We start from the raw sequence: 17,277 nt of genomic DNA, 5'->3' as shown, positions 1-17,277 counted from the left end.
TTATGCGGATGAAAGAAGACAAGTTTGTAAACTTCAGTCCCAAAAATGAGCAAATATGTAAAATAAAGAAAGAAATTCACTACAAATAAACAAGCAAATGATATACTACAACTGGAATGAGAGATAACATGATCATCCCCAAATAAACGTGTTTTCTGTTCAGCAAGTCTCCATCCTAGTACTTAATGTGTCAGTTCTATTGTGTAAACCACCATATACATAAAATGCATCAGTAACCATTTACATATGACTAAATAAATGTTTATATTTTGAGTATTTTATATAATGTTGGTGTAAAATCCATATACATCTTTGTCCTAAACATGTGCTTTAATATTGTGTTTTTCTTGACCAAATATGGTGATTCCACCATTTGATTTGAGGATTCTTGGGAATGCAGCAGCGGCCAGCTCATTCACTTCCATGGGGAGAGTATTTTTAGAGTTGGATGTTTACACATTCTATGTTGGTACCATGACCATTTTTTTGCTAAAAGAAAGATGCTAATTGTTGATCTCATACATGTTTGCCAAGTCAGCCAATGTACCCCAGAAAAAAAGTAATTTATTACCAATGTAACTCTAAATTGAATATAAAAAATATACATTTTAGTAGATGAATCTTTAAGAACTCTCAACAGTTTGGATGATTTTAGAGCACTTCAGATACCGGTCATAATAACAATCTTTTAAATCTTAAAATTAATCATAATTAAGCCAATATACTGAATGTTACATCTCTGTTATGACAAGTCATCACTTAAATGGGGATATCAAAGATAGTTCAACGGAACTAAAGATAATGTAGTATTCATACTTTGAGATTCAGCAATGCAAGCATGTTGACATTTTTATTTTGAAAACTGAAACAACATTTTGAGCTGGAATTTTGACTCATTAATAAAGGTGTGTGTAGGGCAACAATGAATTTAGTTAAGAAAAAATAAGCTAAGAAGCCTTTCAATTTCCTGTCCGGCTCCAGTGTCTCTGCAGACTGGGACAGTACTGCCTCAACAAGAGGGCGTGGTTGATGACTCATGATAAAATTACTCAGCATGCCAGCGGTATGAGCTTGCGGAAATGACCAGACATGGTATATCCATGGAAATAGAAGATGTTTTCACTAACAACTTGTAACTCAGGAGGACAAAAGCTAAAAACAATATTGTATAATAGAAATAACAATGCAGTCATGGGGAACACAAGATATGAGCTGCTATGTGATGAAGAAAAGACCCTCATCACATATTCAGGCAACGAACCAGCCAACCAAACAGGAGGAAAGCAAATCCGTCTCATTGACTATAATAATTATGATTATGAACTTCAGCTTCAAATGTCCCATTCGCCAAAAAAATTGGGGGGCCATTTGGGAGGTCATTAGGGGGGTCTTGAGTACAAATTAGCTGCTGTGCTCCTGGAGGAGGAGGGGGGGGGGGGGGAGCTGACATTTGCCTAGATTCACTCACTTATGAGCGTGATTGAATAATCCACGAGGACACATGCCTACACGTCCTTTTCCTCGGATATACAGAAGTGCACATTGCTTGACTGTGGGGGCCACCAAGGCGTGCCGTCGCTCTCTCTCTCTCTCTCTGGGCTGCCCGGGCCGTTACGTCACTACGGCGAGGCCACGCCTTTTTGGGGGTGGCGACACAGGCCGAGGGAGAGTCTCTCGGAGGGGGGAGGGGTGTCCCGTCGCCAGGCGCACAGACAGCAGGCAGCAGCTGCAGCAGCGAGAAGGACCCCGGCGCCGCTCCTCTTCCTCTGCAGTCACTGAACGATTCCTGTAGCCCCGAAACGCGAGAGACGAGCAACCAAACGCCCCCGGCACGCACACACCCCCCCCCCCAAAATGGTAGACCGCGAGCAACTAGTGCAGAAAGCCCGGCTGGCCGAGCAGGCGGAGCGGTACGATGATATGGCAGCGGCCATGAAATCGGTAAGTGTGTTTCCTCCGTCGGAGCATGTTAAAGAAAAGAATGACATGTATAAATAGCTTCATTGGTACTTTGGGGATTAGTGACAGCGGGCGCGACGCGCAGCCAGGGGACCGGTGCCCCCCCCCCAAACCCTCCCCCGCCCCATTCTCTCGCCGGGCACGTTTTGTGACCGAAGCCGGTGAGCCACGCAAAATCGGTGTATGAAAGTTATGATTAAAGGAAACGTTTCGGGGAAGGAGATATTCGCGGGACCAATCGGCCGCCGCTTCGGTCAGATTTGGGCGACATCATTTGTTGGGGACGGCACCGAGAGGCCCGTGGAGCCTCGCTGCGTGTTTCATGGGCAGGACCCACGGGGAGGTTTTGGTGACGTGACGAGGTGCAATTAAAACCTGTCACTTGGCCTGAATCAATGTCGGGGAGGATTGGGGTGGGGGGGTTGAGGGCGTTGTGTAGCGGTGGATTGTGGTTAAAATGCGGACTGTTTGATCTTGGGGCGGTGCCTCACCAAGCTCTTTTAAAAAAAGGGAAGAAACTGGCAGGTTGCTCGGTTGTTAAAATAAAAATAAAATAAAAACCTGGACGATGAGATGTGATTTAACGTTCCGCCTGGGTTATAATGTAGAATTAGTCCAAATGTGGGGTGTCCAAATGAGCCCGTCCAAGATGCGCACAGCGGCGGAGCGCAGGGCGCGGGGCCACGGGGGATGAGAGCGAGACATGGGTCCTCCGGTTCCGGTTTTGCGTGATTCTGAGAAATAACGACTGGAGAGTAATACACCACTTTGCATTAGCTGATTGTGGATGAAGCAACGAGAAGCCATGCCCCCCCCGCCCCCCACTCCTCATATTGGCACTTGTTTTTGGCGCATTGAGGAGAGCAATGTTGGCTGAAGGTTGATCGCAATCGGTTTGCGCAGAAGCGAGCGCACACGGAAAAAAAGAGAGAAAGAAACGCAAAACGTCCACCTTTTTGCGGACGTGGGTGGTGTCGGTGGACGGGCGGCGTCTCCAGAAACCCTCGTTGAATGTCATATTGCAGCAAACCGTCGTTTGGGGGGGGGGGGGGGGGGGGTTCTGTCTTCCTCACCGTAGCATGACCGATCGGTGCCGAGTCGCATCCCCTGCGTCCGCGACCCTTTTCACGGCAGGTCTCCCCCCCCCCCCCCCGCCCGCCACACACGAGGCGTGCCGCAGCATCTGGCCGGGATGCAGCATAAGGCCCACCCGTAGTGCACCATTTCACATAGGCATTCTCTTTTTTTAATGATATGAATCCCAGCTTCACAAAGGCTGCATCTCTGTGTGTGTGTGTGTGTGTGTGTGTGAGTAACTGACAATGAGATCATGGAGGAAGGGACGCACTGGCAGGGAAAGCTCTGGGTTTTTCAACAAGGAGCATAATACATCTGAAGGACTTCACATGGTATCTGTGATTCATAATAATGAATTATTAGACATAATGTAATACTTTCACGGCTATGACGAGCCACTCAAGCTAGCCTAGTACTTTGTGTGTCATATTTCTATGTGGTCACAGAAGATCTTATTTCTTAGAGTTGCATCAGTTGGCCTTTATTCCCAAGGCCGGTCCTGCCAGCAGTAGCCTGAGCATGTGAGCCCGAGCTGTACACGGGGAGGGAAGATCAGTGGAACTTTATTTTTATATTTTTACCACATCTGCTTCAACACCAAATAGTCAACAAGTAAGCGGCCAGCGCCAGTCGCTAGGACCAAGCTGTCTGTCCCGATTTATGTCGAGTCAGAGAGCGAGCAAACCTCTCACCCGAGCAGCCTCTCCGCAGCACCGGGGCAGCCGGGTGTGTCTGCTGCCTCGCCCATCATTTGATGGGGAATCCCTTGCCACTGCAGACATGGCAACCCTCCCCCCCCCGGGGAGGCAACGGTGCCAAATACAGAACACGGCGCTGTACCCGCGCTCTGGGCCCAAATGAAATGAATGATGGTTGTTGATCAACTGCTGTATTCTTTTTTTATTTGACAAAAGCTATGTGACAGCAGCCGAAAATCCTGCACCCGTGGGGCGCGGAGGGCCAACGAGCGGTCAGTGATTCATCAGGAGGGCGGACCTTGTGTTGTCCTTTTGTGGCTCATCCTTGAACAAAAGGAGCACTGAACTGGTGAGCTTTATGTGTGTGTCCAGTTAGCCGAGCACACTCGCTGTGCGCTACTTACATACGTACAATTCACCCCCGATAAGGAATTTATATTTTTTGTGGTACCCTGAGAATATTATTATTCATGGTCTATGATGCCAGCATTACAGTATGCACAGCTAATGAAACTGTTACATCACAGAAGCTGCATGTGCACGATGTCTCAACCCTTTAGTAGAATTTCATTCCCCAAGGCTGGCCCACAGGAATACATCAAAACAGATTCAACAGTTTTAATGTAATAAATGCACAATGAGATGCATTGAGATTTTTGAAGGAGCTTTTTTCTACCTTGTGGCCTCCCCCCCTCATTGCTTCCCTTTACACATGCACTTCTAACAAAATAAGTGTTGAAATATAACTTCTCCATGCAAAGAACTCCATTTGATCAAGTCAAATGATCCAATTTAGAAGTGTTAGCGGTGCATCTTCATCAGAGTGATGACAAAGACCAACGCGTCGATTGCCTCTCAGCTGCTCCCAACATGGCGACGCCTGAGAGCGCAAACAGCAGTGACGTTGCTGACGTTGCAGGAGGGGGGGCTGCACAGATGCAGCAATGCCGGCGGCGGAGATGCTTATCAGCAGTATCCGCTGCATGAGATCGGTGCAGAGCGGCGACTGCTAGCTAGCCAGTGAGGGGGGGGTTGTGGGGTACGCTCCCATGGAGACACTAATATTTCTTTACACAGTGGCTCCCTAAACATACAGTATTTTTACAGTATTTTATTTGGCTTTGATTTGGCCAAGTAACTACACCGCAGGGGCTTCTTTGCTCTCAGCCTTTCATTTTTATTAACATTCAGCTGCAATAAACTAGCCAGGTCACGCATAAATATTCAAAGTAACTCTATACACGTACGCATGCACACATTCGCTCCCACCACCCCTTTGGAGAGCGTCTTGGGAAGTGCAAGGCACAGAGAGCCCCGGCTTCCGTCCTGCTTAATGAACTGGATGCATTATTCTCTCATGGAAGTCCGTGCAATGCGTTATCGCGTGCATTGTGCTGCAGCTGGTGGACGCACACTGAATGTGTGTGTCAGCCGATTATCCAACTGCCTCCACGATGGGTGTTTTGAGATAACAGATTTGTGTTGATCTGAGACACGTCTTTGTTGAAATAAGATGCGGTGTAGGCCATATGCTCATCCACGTGTGTGCTGGTAGGGAGTGGCCCAACACGGCTGCATGATATACCGGCAGGTGGGGACTAAGCGGGAGTGCAAACATCTAGTAACTGAAAACTTCACTGTTGTTGGACTGGACTGTCCACATACTGCAAGTGCAGTAGTTGTGCACTACCAGATAATTAAATCATTTTAATAGCATTTCAGTTTCTAATCATTTTAGACGCGCACTACATTCAGTTCCACTTCACTATGTCTTCTTTCTTACCATTACAGAATTGAAATGAGCGTTATTCGCCACAGCAGCACTTGATTACCTCGCAGCCTCATTCAGTTGCCACGATGTCTACCTTTTTCCTTTTGCTTTGTCATTGAAAGCAGGTGTGGACGCAGTTAAAGGCACCATTGGAAGGAATCACATCAACGCATCTACCCCGACTTGGTGTTGTGATAGAGTTCGTACAACAAGAAGGAAATCAGTAGGGGTGCAGATCAGATGAAACGCAGCCGCTTCTTCCGTAATCCAGTACCCACCGATGGGGAATGATTGTAAAAATGTAATTGTCTTTTATTGAGCCACGAGGGCTTTGAAGTGTGCCAATCCGGGAAGGACTTTGTTCTACCGCGATAACTGTGGGTTTAAAGACTTAAACAAACACCTGATCTGCAGACTTTTCTAACCTCCAAAAGAAAACAAAAGTATGTATATGTTTTTAAACCTCTCGCCATGTTTAATACGTTATTGCGTTTATCGTTTGCATGGAGTGAAATTTTTTTGTAGAATGCTTGAAAGTTTGTTGCCTTTTTTTTCGCTTTGGCGAAAGTTTACAGAGTTATTACAGACCTGGAAACTGCGTAAATAGGGATTTTGAAAGGATCGTACTGAGTAGGAGATGGACCAGCCCTAAAAACACCAGTGTGAAACATCATCCGCTGCCCCCGAGCCAGTCCATGACCAAGTATTAGTAATGCAATTACACAATAATCTCAGGGCTGTCATGGTGCGTAACACTACCAGCCAATAGGTGGTAAGTCTGCAGTCCTGTGATCTGGGAGCTTGTATTCTTTAATGTGACTTAGTGGTTATTGTGAAACAGTAAACAAACGTAAATAATGTTTGTGCTGTCACAGAAGTGAAATGGGATATGCCATTTGAAGCCGAATCCGGCCTTAGAACAGGGAAACATACAAACTTGCGTTTCATTTCTTTTGATCAGCAGTTACTGACTCTCACACGTTTGACTTTTGGTCACATGGTGTATTGACTGTTTCCCCGTCTGTTTAAATGAAAGCAGAGTACAAACAGAACCTATTGAGGTCTGCACGTTGTAATCATTCATTTTTTGAATCAACCATTTTTCCCTCTCACAACGCTACGGTCATATATTCAGTAGCCTAGCAACAAGGCGCTACTTTACTCTCCCTCTTCACCACCATGAATGGGACGCACACGTCCTTGCATCCCCCTTTTCTCAACCCTTAGCCTCAAGCCCCATTCACACCGCCACTGACGTCAGGTGGTCCCCGGCGCCTTTATGCCGCAGAGAAGGTCGGCAGGGGGGTCGGTGGGAGGGGGGGGGGGGGGGGGGGGGTTGTCACATTGGGTTAGGAGTGCGACGAGCGCGAGGGCAGATGAGCAGAGAAAGCGCAGAAGGAAAGCGTGGAACAGGGAGCCGTGGGACTGCGGAAATCCTGCATTATGGGAATTGTAATCCAATAAATGGAAATGGGAGGTGGCAGTTGGTGAGGTCTAACCCAGGCTTTACTTAGGCCCGATGTATCCCATTACTCCCACAGCCCCGCAGCTCTTCCAGTTTCTCTCCTGTGGACATTAATGGCTATGCAGAGATCTGCCAAAGAGAAGGTTATTGATTGTCCTGGCTCGGACTTTGTGTTAACACTCAGCTGTTTGGAGGTTTGAAGGATGAGTCACGAGAGAGCCGACGCGACTGATGAGCTCTATGGGCGGACAGAGCTCCATTGTCACCACTCGCACCCGCAGCTTCCGTCCGGGCTTTCTGCTCGTCCCGCAGCCTTCTGAGACAAAGGCATCCATGTTTTCTAGGACATGTTGTTTGGGCCTTGTTTTTCTGGCGCTGACCTAGCCTGCTGGTTGCATTTGCTGTGGGTGAGATACGTATTTACGCAAGTTGTAATTGAATGGACTAAGGCACAGGGCAGAGGTGTTGCTTCATCAATGAGGGCGGATCTTTACTGTGCCTGGAGATTATTACGCAACGTATGTCATTCATTATTTGACAGTCTTCTACTCATTGAGTACAGAGGTCATTTTCTTTATGACGGTTTTTACACTTTTTACAATGTCTTGTAGGAGAAACACTCCTTATTGAGTTTACTGCTCATTACAATGCAAAGTAAGGTCCAACCAGCATGATTGGCCGTTGGGAAAACACTTCATGGAGTCAATCAATCTCCTGTTGTCCGTCCACTGGTGACCTTTTGGACCAATCTGCTAATTTTGTTGGCTGAGACCCCCATCCTCAGGCCCTGAATGCCACCTGCAAGGTCGAAGCGTGATTGAGGTTCCTTTTGGTTTTTGGCATCCTCTCCTGTTTTTTTTGCACAGGCTGTAAGCTTTAGAATATTTTTTGTATGGAGCCATTCAAATGACATTGCTTTGGCTGACTAGGAGTGTTGGCTGAAGAGGTGTGAGTTAGGAAGTGGCTTGTGCGCACTTCCATCCATCCACAGTGCTGCAGCGTTCTCCATACCATCAGCCATGTCAGCATCCCAGCCATTAGCAGCTTATAACCAGCGTCTCCAGTAGAGAAAGAAATGCCTCTGACAAACAAAGCAGATTTTTCAGTCACCATGGAAACAGGAGATTGCAGCAGTGATTGGTCCTCGGCCTCCCCTCTCATTCCAACCGCCCTCTCTCCCTTTTACAGTATCTCATCAAAGATTGTCAGTTTTGTTGAATAGAATTGTGGCTTTGAATGCACCAATGCATGCTGAGACTGAGTTTGTCAGATAAAGACATTAATGTTCATGTTAATGTGTTTTCTATCAATAGATTAACAATGTACTGGAACAGGGGTTATCAGCTAGTGTGTGTTATAGGAGTCAAACCAAAGGGAGAGTGTCACAGTTGGTAGCTCATTGGGGCTAGGATACACTTCAAAAGGTCACGGGTTTAAGCTATCCGGTCCTTGAGCAAGACATGGTGCGAGGCCGCACACACACACACACTATCATGCAGTATAACCTCTTGGGAATAAATGTCGTACAATGTAATTAAGGAGTTTAAGTCATTTTTTTGTGTCTCTTAAACTGCGGGGAGCAGAGTGGCACAAATTGACCCGAAAAGTAATACAGTTGTGATATTCTCTGTGATCTCGGTTAACCACGAGGAGGACATTTGTGGTTTTCAATGAAATGTTGCTACAACATTGGTTGGACTGCCTTGCCATTGGCTACTGACAGTCGAGTTCCCCTCAGCAGGAGTTGGAATTGTGGAGACGCCTCCGATTCAACTCTTAAGTTTGTCCAATATTTGATTTATGACCAAACACCTAATACTTTGTGTTACCTACTAATTAGCAATAAGTGGCAAGCAACATAAAGATGGTGCATACGGTAAGCAATACAATTGCCAAACATGTGCAAGTTTTTACACGCTAATAATACAATTCTCAAAAGCACAATTTAGAATTATAGATTTTTTAAACAGAAGCATTTATTTTGCTATTGTTAAAGCATTGCACTTAAATGTATTTAAATACCGATAGAATATCAGTAAAATCCCTACAGTTTCATGGTGACCGAGGTCAGCGTTTGGGTTGGCCTTTGTGAAGTTCCACGGCCGGGGCCCCTGCTCTGCTATTCTCATGGAACTGAAAAGGAAAATAACAGCGGGCTTTACACTCAAAGAAGGTCTGTAAAGATGCCTCTGCTAGACTGTGCCAGTGGGGTATAAAGGATTAAATCGCCCAGCCAGACACAGTCGTGTCCAAACAAAACTTTCAGAGCTGCTGAAAGCCAATCGGGAGTCCCCTCAGAGGATGGAGGCGTGGTTTACCCTGCAGAGACAGTCTTGGGAGTTGTAGTTTGTTTCGAGGTGTCGGGGACAGTTGCAGAACGCTAGCTTTTCTTTGCTTATGGTGTCCAACAACTTGGAAAGGCTTTAGTTTGACCTGTGCACAGAGGGTTATTCGTCTTACAGGTCATAACTGTGTCATTGCCAACGGTTACACCACTCTTCACGTTGATAAGATAACTGTGCAAACAGACGTGCCAACCTCTGCATATGCCTTTTTCTCCCTTCAGGTGACGGAGCTGAACGAAGCACTGTCCAACGAGGAGAGGAACCTGCTCTCCGTGGCCTATAAGAACGTGGTCGGGGCAAGGCGTTCGTCCTGGCGCGTCATCTCCAGCATTGAGCAGAAGACGTCCGCAGACGGCAACGAGAAGAAGATCGAGATGGTGCGCGCCTACCGGGAAAAGATCGAGAAGGAGCTGGAGGCCGTCTGCCAGGACGTGCTCAACCTCCTCGACAACTTCCTGATCAAGAACTGCAACGAGACGCAGCACGAGAGCAAAGTGTTCTACCTGAAGATGAAGGGCGACTACTACCGCTACCTGGCCGAGGTGGCCACGGGGGAGAAGCGCGCCGCGGTGGTGGAGTCCTCCGAGAAGTCATACAGCGAGGCCCACGAGATCAGCAAGGAGCACATGCAGCCCACCCACCCCATCCGCCTGGGCCTGGCTCTCAACTACTCCGTCTTCTACTACGAGATCCAGAACGCCCCGGAGCAGGCGTGCCACCTGGCCAAGACCGCCTTCGACGACGCTATTGCCGAGCTGGATACCCTGAACGAGGACTCCTACAAAGACTCCACTCTGATCATGCAGCTGCTACGAGATAACTTGACGCTGTGGACGAGCGACCAGCAGGACGACGAGGGAGGAGAGGCCAACAATTAAAGAGTCCAAAGCCTCGTTCTGCCAAAAACACGCGCGCTCACTAATGACAAAATAATAATACTAGTTAAAAAGTTCTTAGAAATAAAAAAAAAAGAGGATGGGCTGGAGGAGGAGGAGGGGGGGCGATGGTACCAACGCGGCTGCTGTTCTTTATTTTTCAACAAATTGAAAGTGAAAAAAATATATAATATGTTGGAGGGAAGACATTTTTAGTTTGAGAGGATTAAAAAAAAAAAAAAGAATGAACCCCCCTCCTTGGTAGCCTCTGCAGCGTTTGCCAAAATACCACTTTAGAAGCAAGAGGTATGTCATTCATCACAGTGTGACGATTGAGTAAACACGCCTTCACACTGGCAGAGACTGGTCTCATCGCGCAAATGAAGCTGAGCTGTCTTATTGTATTTGGTGAGGGGAGGAGCATTCGGATATTGAGTTTTCAATGCTTGAGCAACCAGAATATCGCAGTAGCCTTGAATGTCGCGCCCTTGCTTAGCGAGAGAATAGATGTGGGTGAGAGAGAGAGAGAGAGATAGCGATAGGACGCGTTGCGGAGATGGAGGGGCGTCATCGGGACACCTTTAGTTGCACCACACTATCGTCGGGTGACAAGCACGTCGTCTCGGTTATTGAGGATGACATTCAAAAAGAAAATAATCAAATCAATTGTTTTTGCTTTGTGTCGGGTACGTGTCCAGCTCGGTCACAGTCATACTGTAACTAAAAAATACAAATTCATAAAGTAAACTTATTGCAGCTTGTCCCTCTCATGTACTGATGTGCTGTGTTAAATAAATGAACAGTTTGTTGGACACCTAATTCTTATTGTCAGTATTGTTGTTACTATAACAACTACCATTGGCTACTTCTAAGAAAAAAAAACTATTTGATTCATAGAAATCCAGATTGCAAAATTAAATGAATGGAAATTTTAAAAAGAAAAGAAAAGCACACTATCACGAGTCGACCCTTACTCTCCAGTTATATGGTCTCCATAGCAACCACAAGGGGCTCTGGAACGGCCCTTTAAACCACAGACTTTACTGGTGATCTCTGCAGATTGTTGGCGGAGCACATGCGACGTTAAGTGGAAGCTCTAAAAGCAGATCTGGAGTTTGTTGATTTACTTTGTCGTCGGTTTCTTCTTGGTCAAAGAGATGCACTTCCCTATTATACTGTTTCTTCAGTGTAACATGATAACTGCTCCAATATTCTCCATAATACAATATTGTGCATGCTGGTGATGTATTTATACAGTAGCTTCAATTTATTAACTTATACTGTAGATGTTATGTATTCATATGGACATGAAATTACTAGACATGAATTGGATTATTTTCTATTTATTTCTTTTTATTGCGATCGTTAGCTAGACCTTACTTTAATCTGTGTTTTCTTTACTCCATTTGCTGAAGTACGCTATACCAAAACAGTGATTGTTGACAATAAATTGATCTGTTATGGACATCGCTATGGTCCCATGCAATTCTTGCTATCATATTGGCTTGTAATATTTTACAGGGGCATTGAGTGTGTTGACAGTGAAACCCAGCCTTTAGTCCATTGAGGACTGGTCATTTAAATACTGTAGATACAATCTAGTGGTAGAACACGGCTACATCTTACTTTTGGTGCACAATGACTAGACATGGCTGAAGTTTGTTTGCAAGACAAAGAGGTACTCTAGATCTAGAATTACTCTGGATTGTGAAATTAAAGAACATCTGATTAACATGGGAAACTACATCAGCAACATGAACCCTTTATGTCCCAACCAACAATTATATCCATCCCTGCACTTTGCAGCCCTTACAACCGTCCAAGAAAATTCATAGAAAAATGAAAAAAAATATATGCAACAAGCCTTAAACCAAATTGGTAAAATAACCAGACACTAAAACGGCAACATGCCGACTAATTAGGACCGTAAAACCAGAGTGAAAGTGAAACTCAACATGCTTATTTTAGCATGCTAGCATTTCGACAGACCCAGCATGCATCAAACGACCCAGCAGGGTTCAACAACGGTCACTGAGTGAATTCGCCATGTTGGTTCAATTAGTGATTATTGCTGGGACGGTCACCTTTTGTTTAACCATGCAAAGACACACTACTGATAACCATCAGCACGAGGTAGACACTGTGAAAAAAATGATCTTTTGACACTAGTAAAATCATATCAAGGACCGTCGTGTTCTTACACCTGATCACCACAAGACACCGAGTGGCCTTCTGGACACCGGACACATCACACAGATTAGAAATCTGAGCGGTCATCTTATCTCAGCCCACATCATATATGCAACTTATTGCACAAACGGTACCGACACAGTCTTGTGTTTTCTCTAAACCCCCCTTCTTATCTTGACATGACGTTATTTTTCCAACAGAAACCAATAAGCTACTACGTTCAAAGCAAAGCATATTTTCTGTGCGAGTAGATTCCATTCAAAGTCAATGCACAGATGGTTGTAAACCACACATTTTGACGGGTGGTGCGAACGGCAAATGACGCAAATGAAGCAAATCGGTAAATTTGCCGGCAAGCTTTACAATACATTTCCATACCAGTACAGAAACCATTGTTATTTTCATGGTGGATAGCAGAAATAATTACTGTTTTAGTGACAAGCCACAGAGATAAGCCATCCAATCCAATTGGACATTTTAATCAAAATCCTAAATGTCCAACTCATGGTGGCTCTACGTGAAAATTAAGGGGATCAAGTGAGAAGCACCATGAATTACTAAACAAAGTTGAATTGCGATCGCGTTATTTTATACTATTTATATTCAGATATTAGATCATGGACCAGTGATTGCCTGGAGACATGCTGCTAGCGTGGCAACAACTCACGCTGTGATGGAATACGCAACATGTAAAAGAATACGCAGCAGACCAAAAGCATATCATCTTTGAAAAGGAATAGGCTGGTCATCTCATTATCTCACTATCAAATCCTTAATGTCAAGCTGGAAGAAATGGCTTGTTGAAGCTTTAAAAACCGTGACTCAGTCCATGAGAGTTTTGCATTATTCATAAAATACTGGAAAGACAAGCTCAACAAACTGGACGCAGAATTGGTCTCAGCATTGTCAGCCGTCTTAATTCTAACTATTTCCATTTCTATGAAGGTAATTTAAGTGGAATAACTAAAAAAACGCTGTCTTTAAGCACAAGGAATACATTTCATTAAACCATGATTTTCATTAAAGAATGACTGGGCTGGAAATTGATGCCAATCAATACTACAATTGTACTAATGAACCTCTTAGATCAGTGAGGGAGAGCTAATTAGTGAACAGCTGGTGAGTGCTAATTGGCTGCAAGGCAATCAACACTGGCATGTTATTGGATAACGCCCCCTGTTCAAGCTGTTGCCACGAGCCAATCCTGAGCTGTATCTAAGCAGAAAAAAGCACACCACCTGCTCTGCTCAGAGGCCTCCAGTCCACACTGCAGATATCCGTCCATTTGTGCATGTGTTGATTAAAAATGTAATCGTATGTATTTAGAGATAGTGGACATTAAAGTTTTTTTTTTTTTTTTTCAGTGATCCAAAGTCTTCTCACACAACCATGAGTGTACATACATACACAGATATAATGTGTATATGTATATATCTACCTATTTAGATGAAGGTCTTATTTAAAAGCCTTGCTAATGCACATTAATAATTCGTTGGACTGATATGTGATGTGCTCATTGTGAGGATGATTTATCGCCGCCACACCAGCGTAGCCCGCTCTGATCCACGCCCGTTACTGTCGTTTCACTTATCAGTGTTGGACTTTGGTCTGCATTTGTACTGCAGGGATATCATAGCATCAGGCCTTCAGATTCAAAAATTCAACTTTAATGTTATTGCACAAACAGTTACTGAAACTACAAATGGTGGTTTAGAATTTTTTTTTATACGGCTACTTAAGCAGTATATAAAAAAAGAAAATGCAATGCAGCTATGAAATACTGTATGTGTGTGTATATGTTCATATATGTATGTATATATAAATAAATGATTAAATGATGTATTTATAAACAGTAAATACGTAAACATCAAGATAAAAGGTGCAAATCTATGTAGACATTACGGTGCAAGTGTGATTGGGGGAAAGGTATATTGAGCCAGATCAGGGATGTACCGCTGATCACCAATAACGTAGCCTAAAAACAAAAAATATCCCTATCAATTTTTAACCTAATCTTTAACTTTCTTCTCTGCCGTTTGGAAGAGCACATTTTGAGTCATTATATATTTTTACTGTATATATTTTAAAATGTATTCACCGTAACCTGATCAAGGCATCTGTGTTACTTTTATTGAGCTATGTTGCTGTAAATTATTATTATTATTATTATTATTGCCAGGAAAGTAGAAATGCAAAGAAATAACTTTTTTCTTAGAAAAGGGCTAAAGGGCTCCATTGCCACAGCAATGATCAACATACCTTTAATGGTGACTGCTCTGGTTCCAGGGTCCAGTTACTGTGCATCTCTACTCACTGTGAAACCTCATCAACATTAGAAGTAACACCTATGCTGATCCCACTGTGACAAAAAAAAAATGTTAGAAAGAAGCTAACCAGAAATATCCTCCGATTAACGTTCCTGAAGTTACTGCAAATTTACGCTGCACCTTATGAGACAGAAAATATCCACTAGATTCAATAAAATTCATTGATTATTAATTAATTATTCATTTTCTCATAATTTATTCTTATCTAAAATGACCCATTACACTTCAATTCTATTATCCTTAAATTCAGTTTATTTTATATAGCCCAAAATTAAATAAAAAATCCTTTTTTTCAGAGGGCTTTACAATGTGTACACATGTGAAATCCCCCAAAAAATAAAAACCCTTTGATGGGGAGAAATTGGAAGAAACCGTTAGAGAGAGACAGAGGAGGGATCCCTCTCCCGGGATGGAAAGACTACAATGGAGGGACTGCAGGGACGACCACCGTAGGACATAACCGTCATACACACAAGCTTGTGGGGAGGGAAAGCAAGACTTCAGGAAAGAAGCAAAGTCAGTAATGGTACAATGTGAGTGATAAATGTAAATGTCATTCATATTTATAATAATAAATACAGCAGCAGCAGTTGTCAGCAGGGCCATGGCCGGAGGCAGGAACAGGGCCCAGACAGAACCATGATCTATGGAAACCTGTGAGGCGAGAAAGCACAAAAAAAACAAGAAAAAAAACAGATCCCAGGAGTGCGCTTCGTAGAAAGCCCCCCTCCCCATCTGGGAGATGTCCTGTCACCAGCGAAGGAACAAACAGCTCTCCAAACCCTGCCCTCCCCCTACTTTAAAAGACTGGCTGGCTTCTAGATTGATGGGGACTGGCTTGAATAATTTAGATATGCATTAAACTGGAAGGAAATGGTGACTCATGGAAGAGGAAAAGTCAAAATGCTAAGTGTTTTTTGAGAGTGCCGCCTCTTTTTAAGGCAGTGTCTGCCACTGAGCTCATGGTGTATTGATTTAAAACATTGCACACAGTACAAAACACATTTGAATTTTGTGTATAGTGTTCAACTAATGGACCTACTATATTGTGGCAATTCTGTTAAACTCTCACACTTTTACAAATTTTATTTTTTAGCTCATTTATTAGTCAGAATTGGTCTGGAACATTGGGAGGGGAAAAAAGCAACAGTTCATGACTGCTATCTACCCTGTGTAGCTACACAACACCCTGGAGGTTCAGTACATAGCAGAGCGCTCTATAAATAGATTTCCCCTACAGCGTGGAAGTCAGGACTAGAGTTTGCATTAGTGGGCCGGCACACAACATGGATGACTACAAGTTGACAGGTAGGACAGGAATGAGATGATGAAAACTATTGACCATTTAAAACGTCATCAGTTGTCCTGCATTGCCTTGATGGAGAGTTGTCACAGCGCGGGGTGCGAGGGCAAGGAGGGAGGACTCAGTCGCGGAGATGATGAAAAATAAAAGGAATTTAATAGTCAAAGAACTCGAACTCAAAATCACTCCAACCGAAAAAACAGGAAGGAGGAGAAAACAAAACAGACAAAAACAGGGACCTGGACTTGAGAACACGAAACAAACTTACTTGACAAGAACACATGACACGGTCGACATGTAATGACGCCACACAAGACAAGAGACTCACAGGACTTAAATACACAAGGGAGGTGCAGGTGATTGAACACAGGTGGAAAAGATCAGGCACGGCAGACAATCACAGGGGAAGACAGGAAGTGAAGTTACCCAGGGACACAAGAGACATGAAAACTACAAAATAAGACAAGAAGCAGACCCAAACCGTGACAAGAGTAGTCTAAATGAATAAAATAAATCCATAATGAACTATACGTGCCACTCTACACTGTGGTGATTGAAACAGAGCCCTAAGCTCACATGGTTTGGTGACGTAAAGGTCCTCAACTTAAACGTGATTGTTTGTTTTTACACATGTGTCCTATTGGCCCTAACTCTGTAAACTTTGATAACATGATATAACCATTCAATACCTCAACGGTTCAGAGTAGCACACACATTAAAACCTTGAGTATTATGAATGGGGGACAATATAAAGGAATTTGAGCACGTGCCATTTTGAGTTATTTAACTCTTGTTAAAGACATCTGATGAAAGCAGCGATCAGGATCAACCCCACTTCATAATGAACTAGAACATTTATAGTGAACTATAAAGGCAGTAGTGCTGCATATTAGGTTTACTCATAAAGAAGTCATACATTCAGTTATACTTTAATACGTTAATATTAGGTAAGTTGATCCAAAATGTGAATTTTAGATGAAAATATCTGCTGGCAAACACACTGGATTAATCATGAAAAGAAATTAAATTATTTTATGGAGACAAAAAAATATAAGTAATATATTGAATATAATATTTATATATTTAAATCTGGACCAAAGTGGTGGACTAATCAAGTAGCTGTTATGGCTATAGGTAGAAACAGATTAATCAATGACAAAACACTCCTCCAACATTCATGCCTGCTGCAATTGTTTTAAATGACCTTCCTCATACAAGAGTAGGGAGAAAATCTCATCAATTCTGCATCAAAATGGGCATGAATAAG

The 17,277-nt window shown here is 43.7% G+C and overlaps 1 protein-coding gene across 1 annotated transcript; it reads left to right on the top strand.

Moving 5' to 3' along the window:
* The first annotated feature begins 1,642 nt into the window (after nt 1-1,642).
* On the top strand, nt 1,643-11,657 carry ywhag1 (3-monooxygenase/tryptophan 5-monooxygenase activation protein, gamma polypeptide 1). Its single transcript, XM_037467737.2, has 2 exons — nt 1,643-1,941; nt 9,537-11,657. The coding sequence occupies exons 1-2, from the start codon at nt 1,855-1,857 to the stop codon at nt 10,191-10,193; spliced, it is 744 nt and encodes a 247-aa protein (XP_037323634.1). The 5' UTR covers nt 1,643-1,854; the 3' UTR covers nt 10,194-11,657.
* The last annotated feature ends 5,620 nt before the right edge of the window (nt 11,658-17,277 follow it).

The sequence above is a fragment of the Pungitius pungitius genome, chromosome 16, assembly GCF_949316345.1.
Source record: "Pungitius pungitius chromosome 16, fPunPun2.1, whole genome shotgun sequence".
Classification (NCBI taxonomy): Eukaryota; Metazoa; Chordata; class Actinopteri; order Perciformes; family Gasterosteidae; genus Pungitius; species Pungitius pungitius.
This window is presented reverse-complemented; position numbering and strand designations above follow the sequence as displayed.

What these genes read in the sequence shown, in the direction of transcription:
- ywhag1 (XM_037467737.2), top strand. Translation starts at nt 1,855, where the DNA reads ATGGTAGACCGCGAGCAACTAGTGCAGAAAGCCCGGCTGGCCGAGCAG. An exon ending in TGGCAGCGGCCATGAAATCG is followed by an intron (nt 1,942 to 9,536) that starts GTAAGTGTGTTT and finishes TTCTCCCTTCAG; the next exon opens with GTGACGGAGCTGAACGAAGC.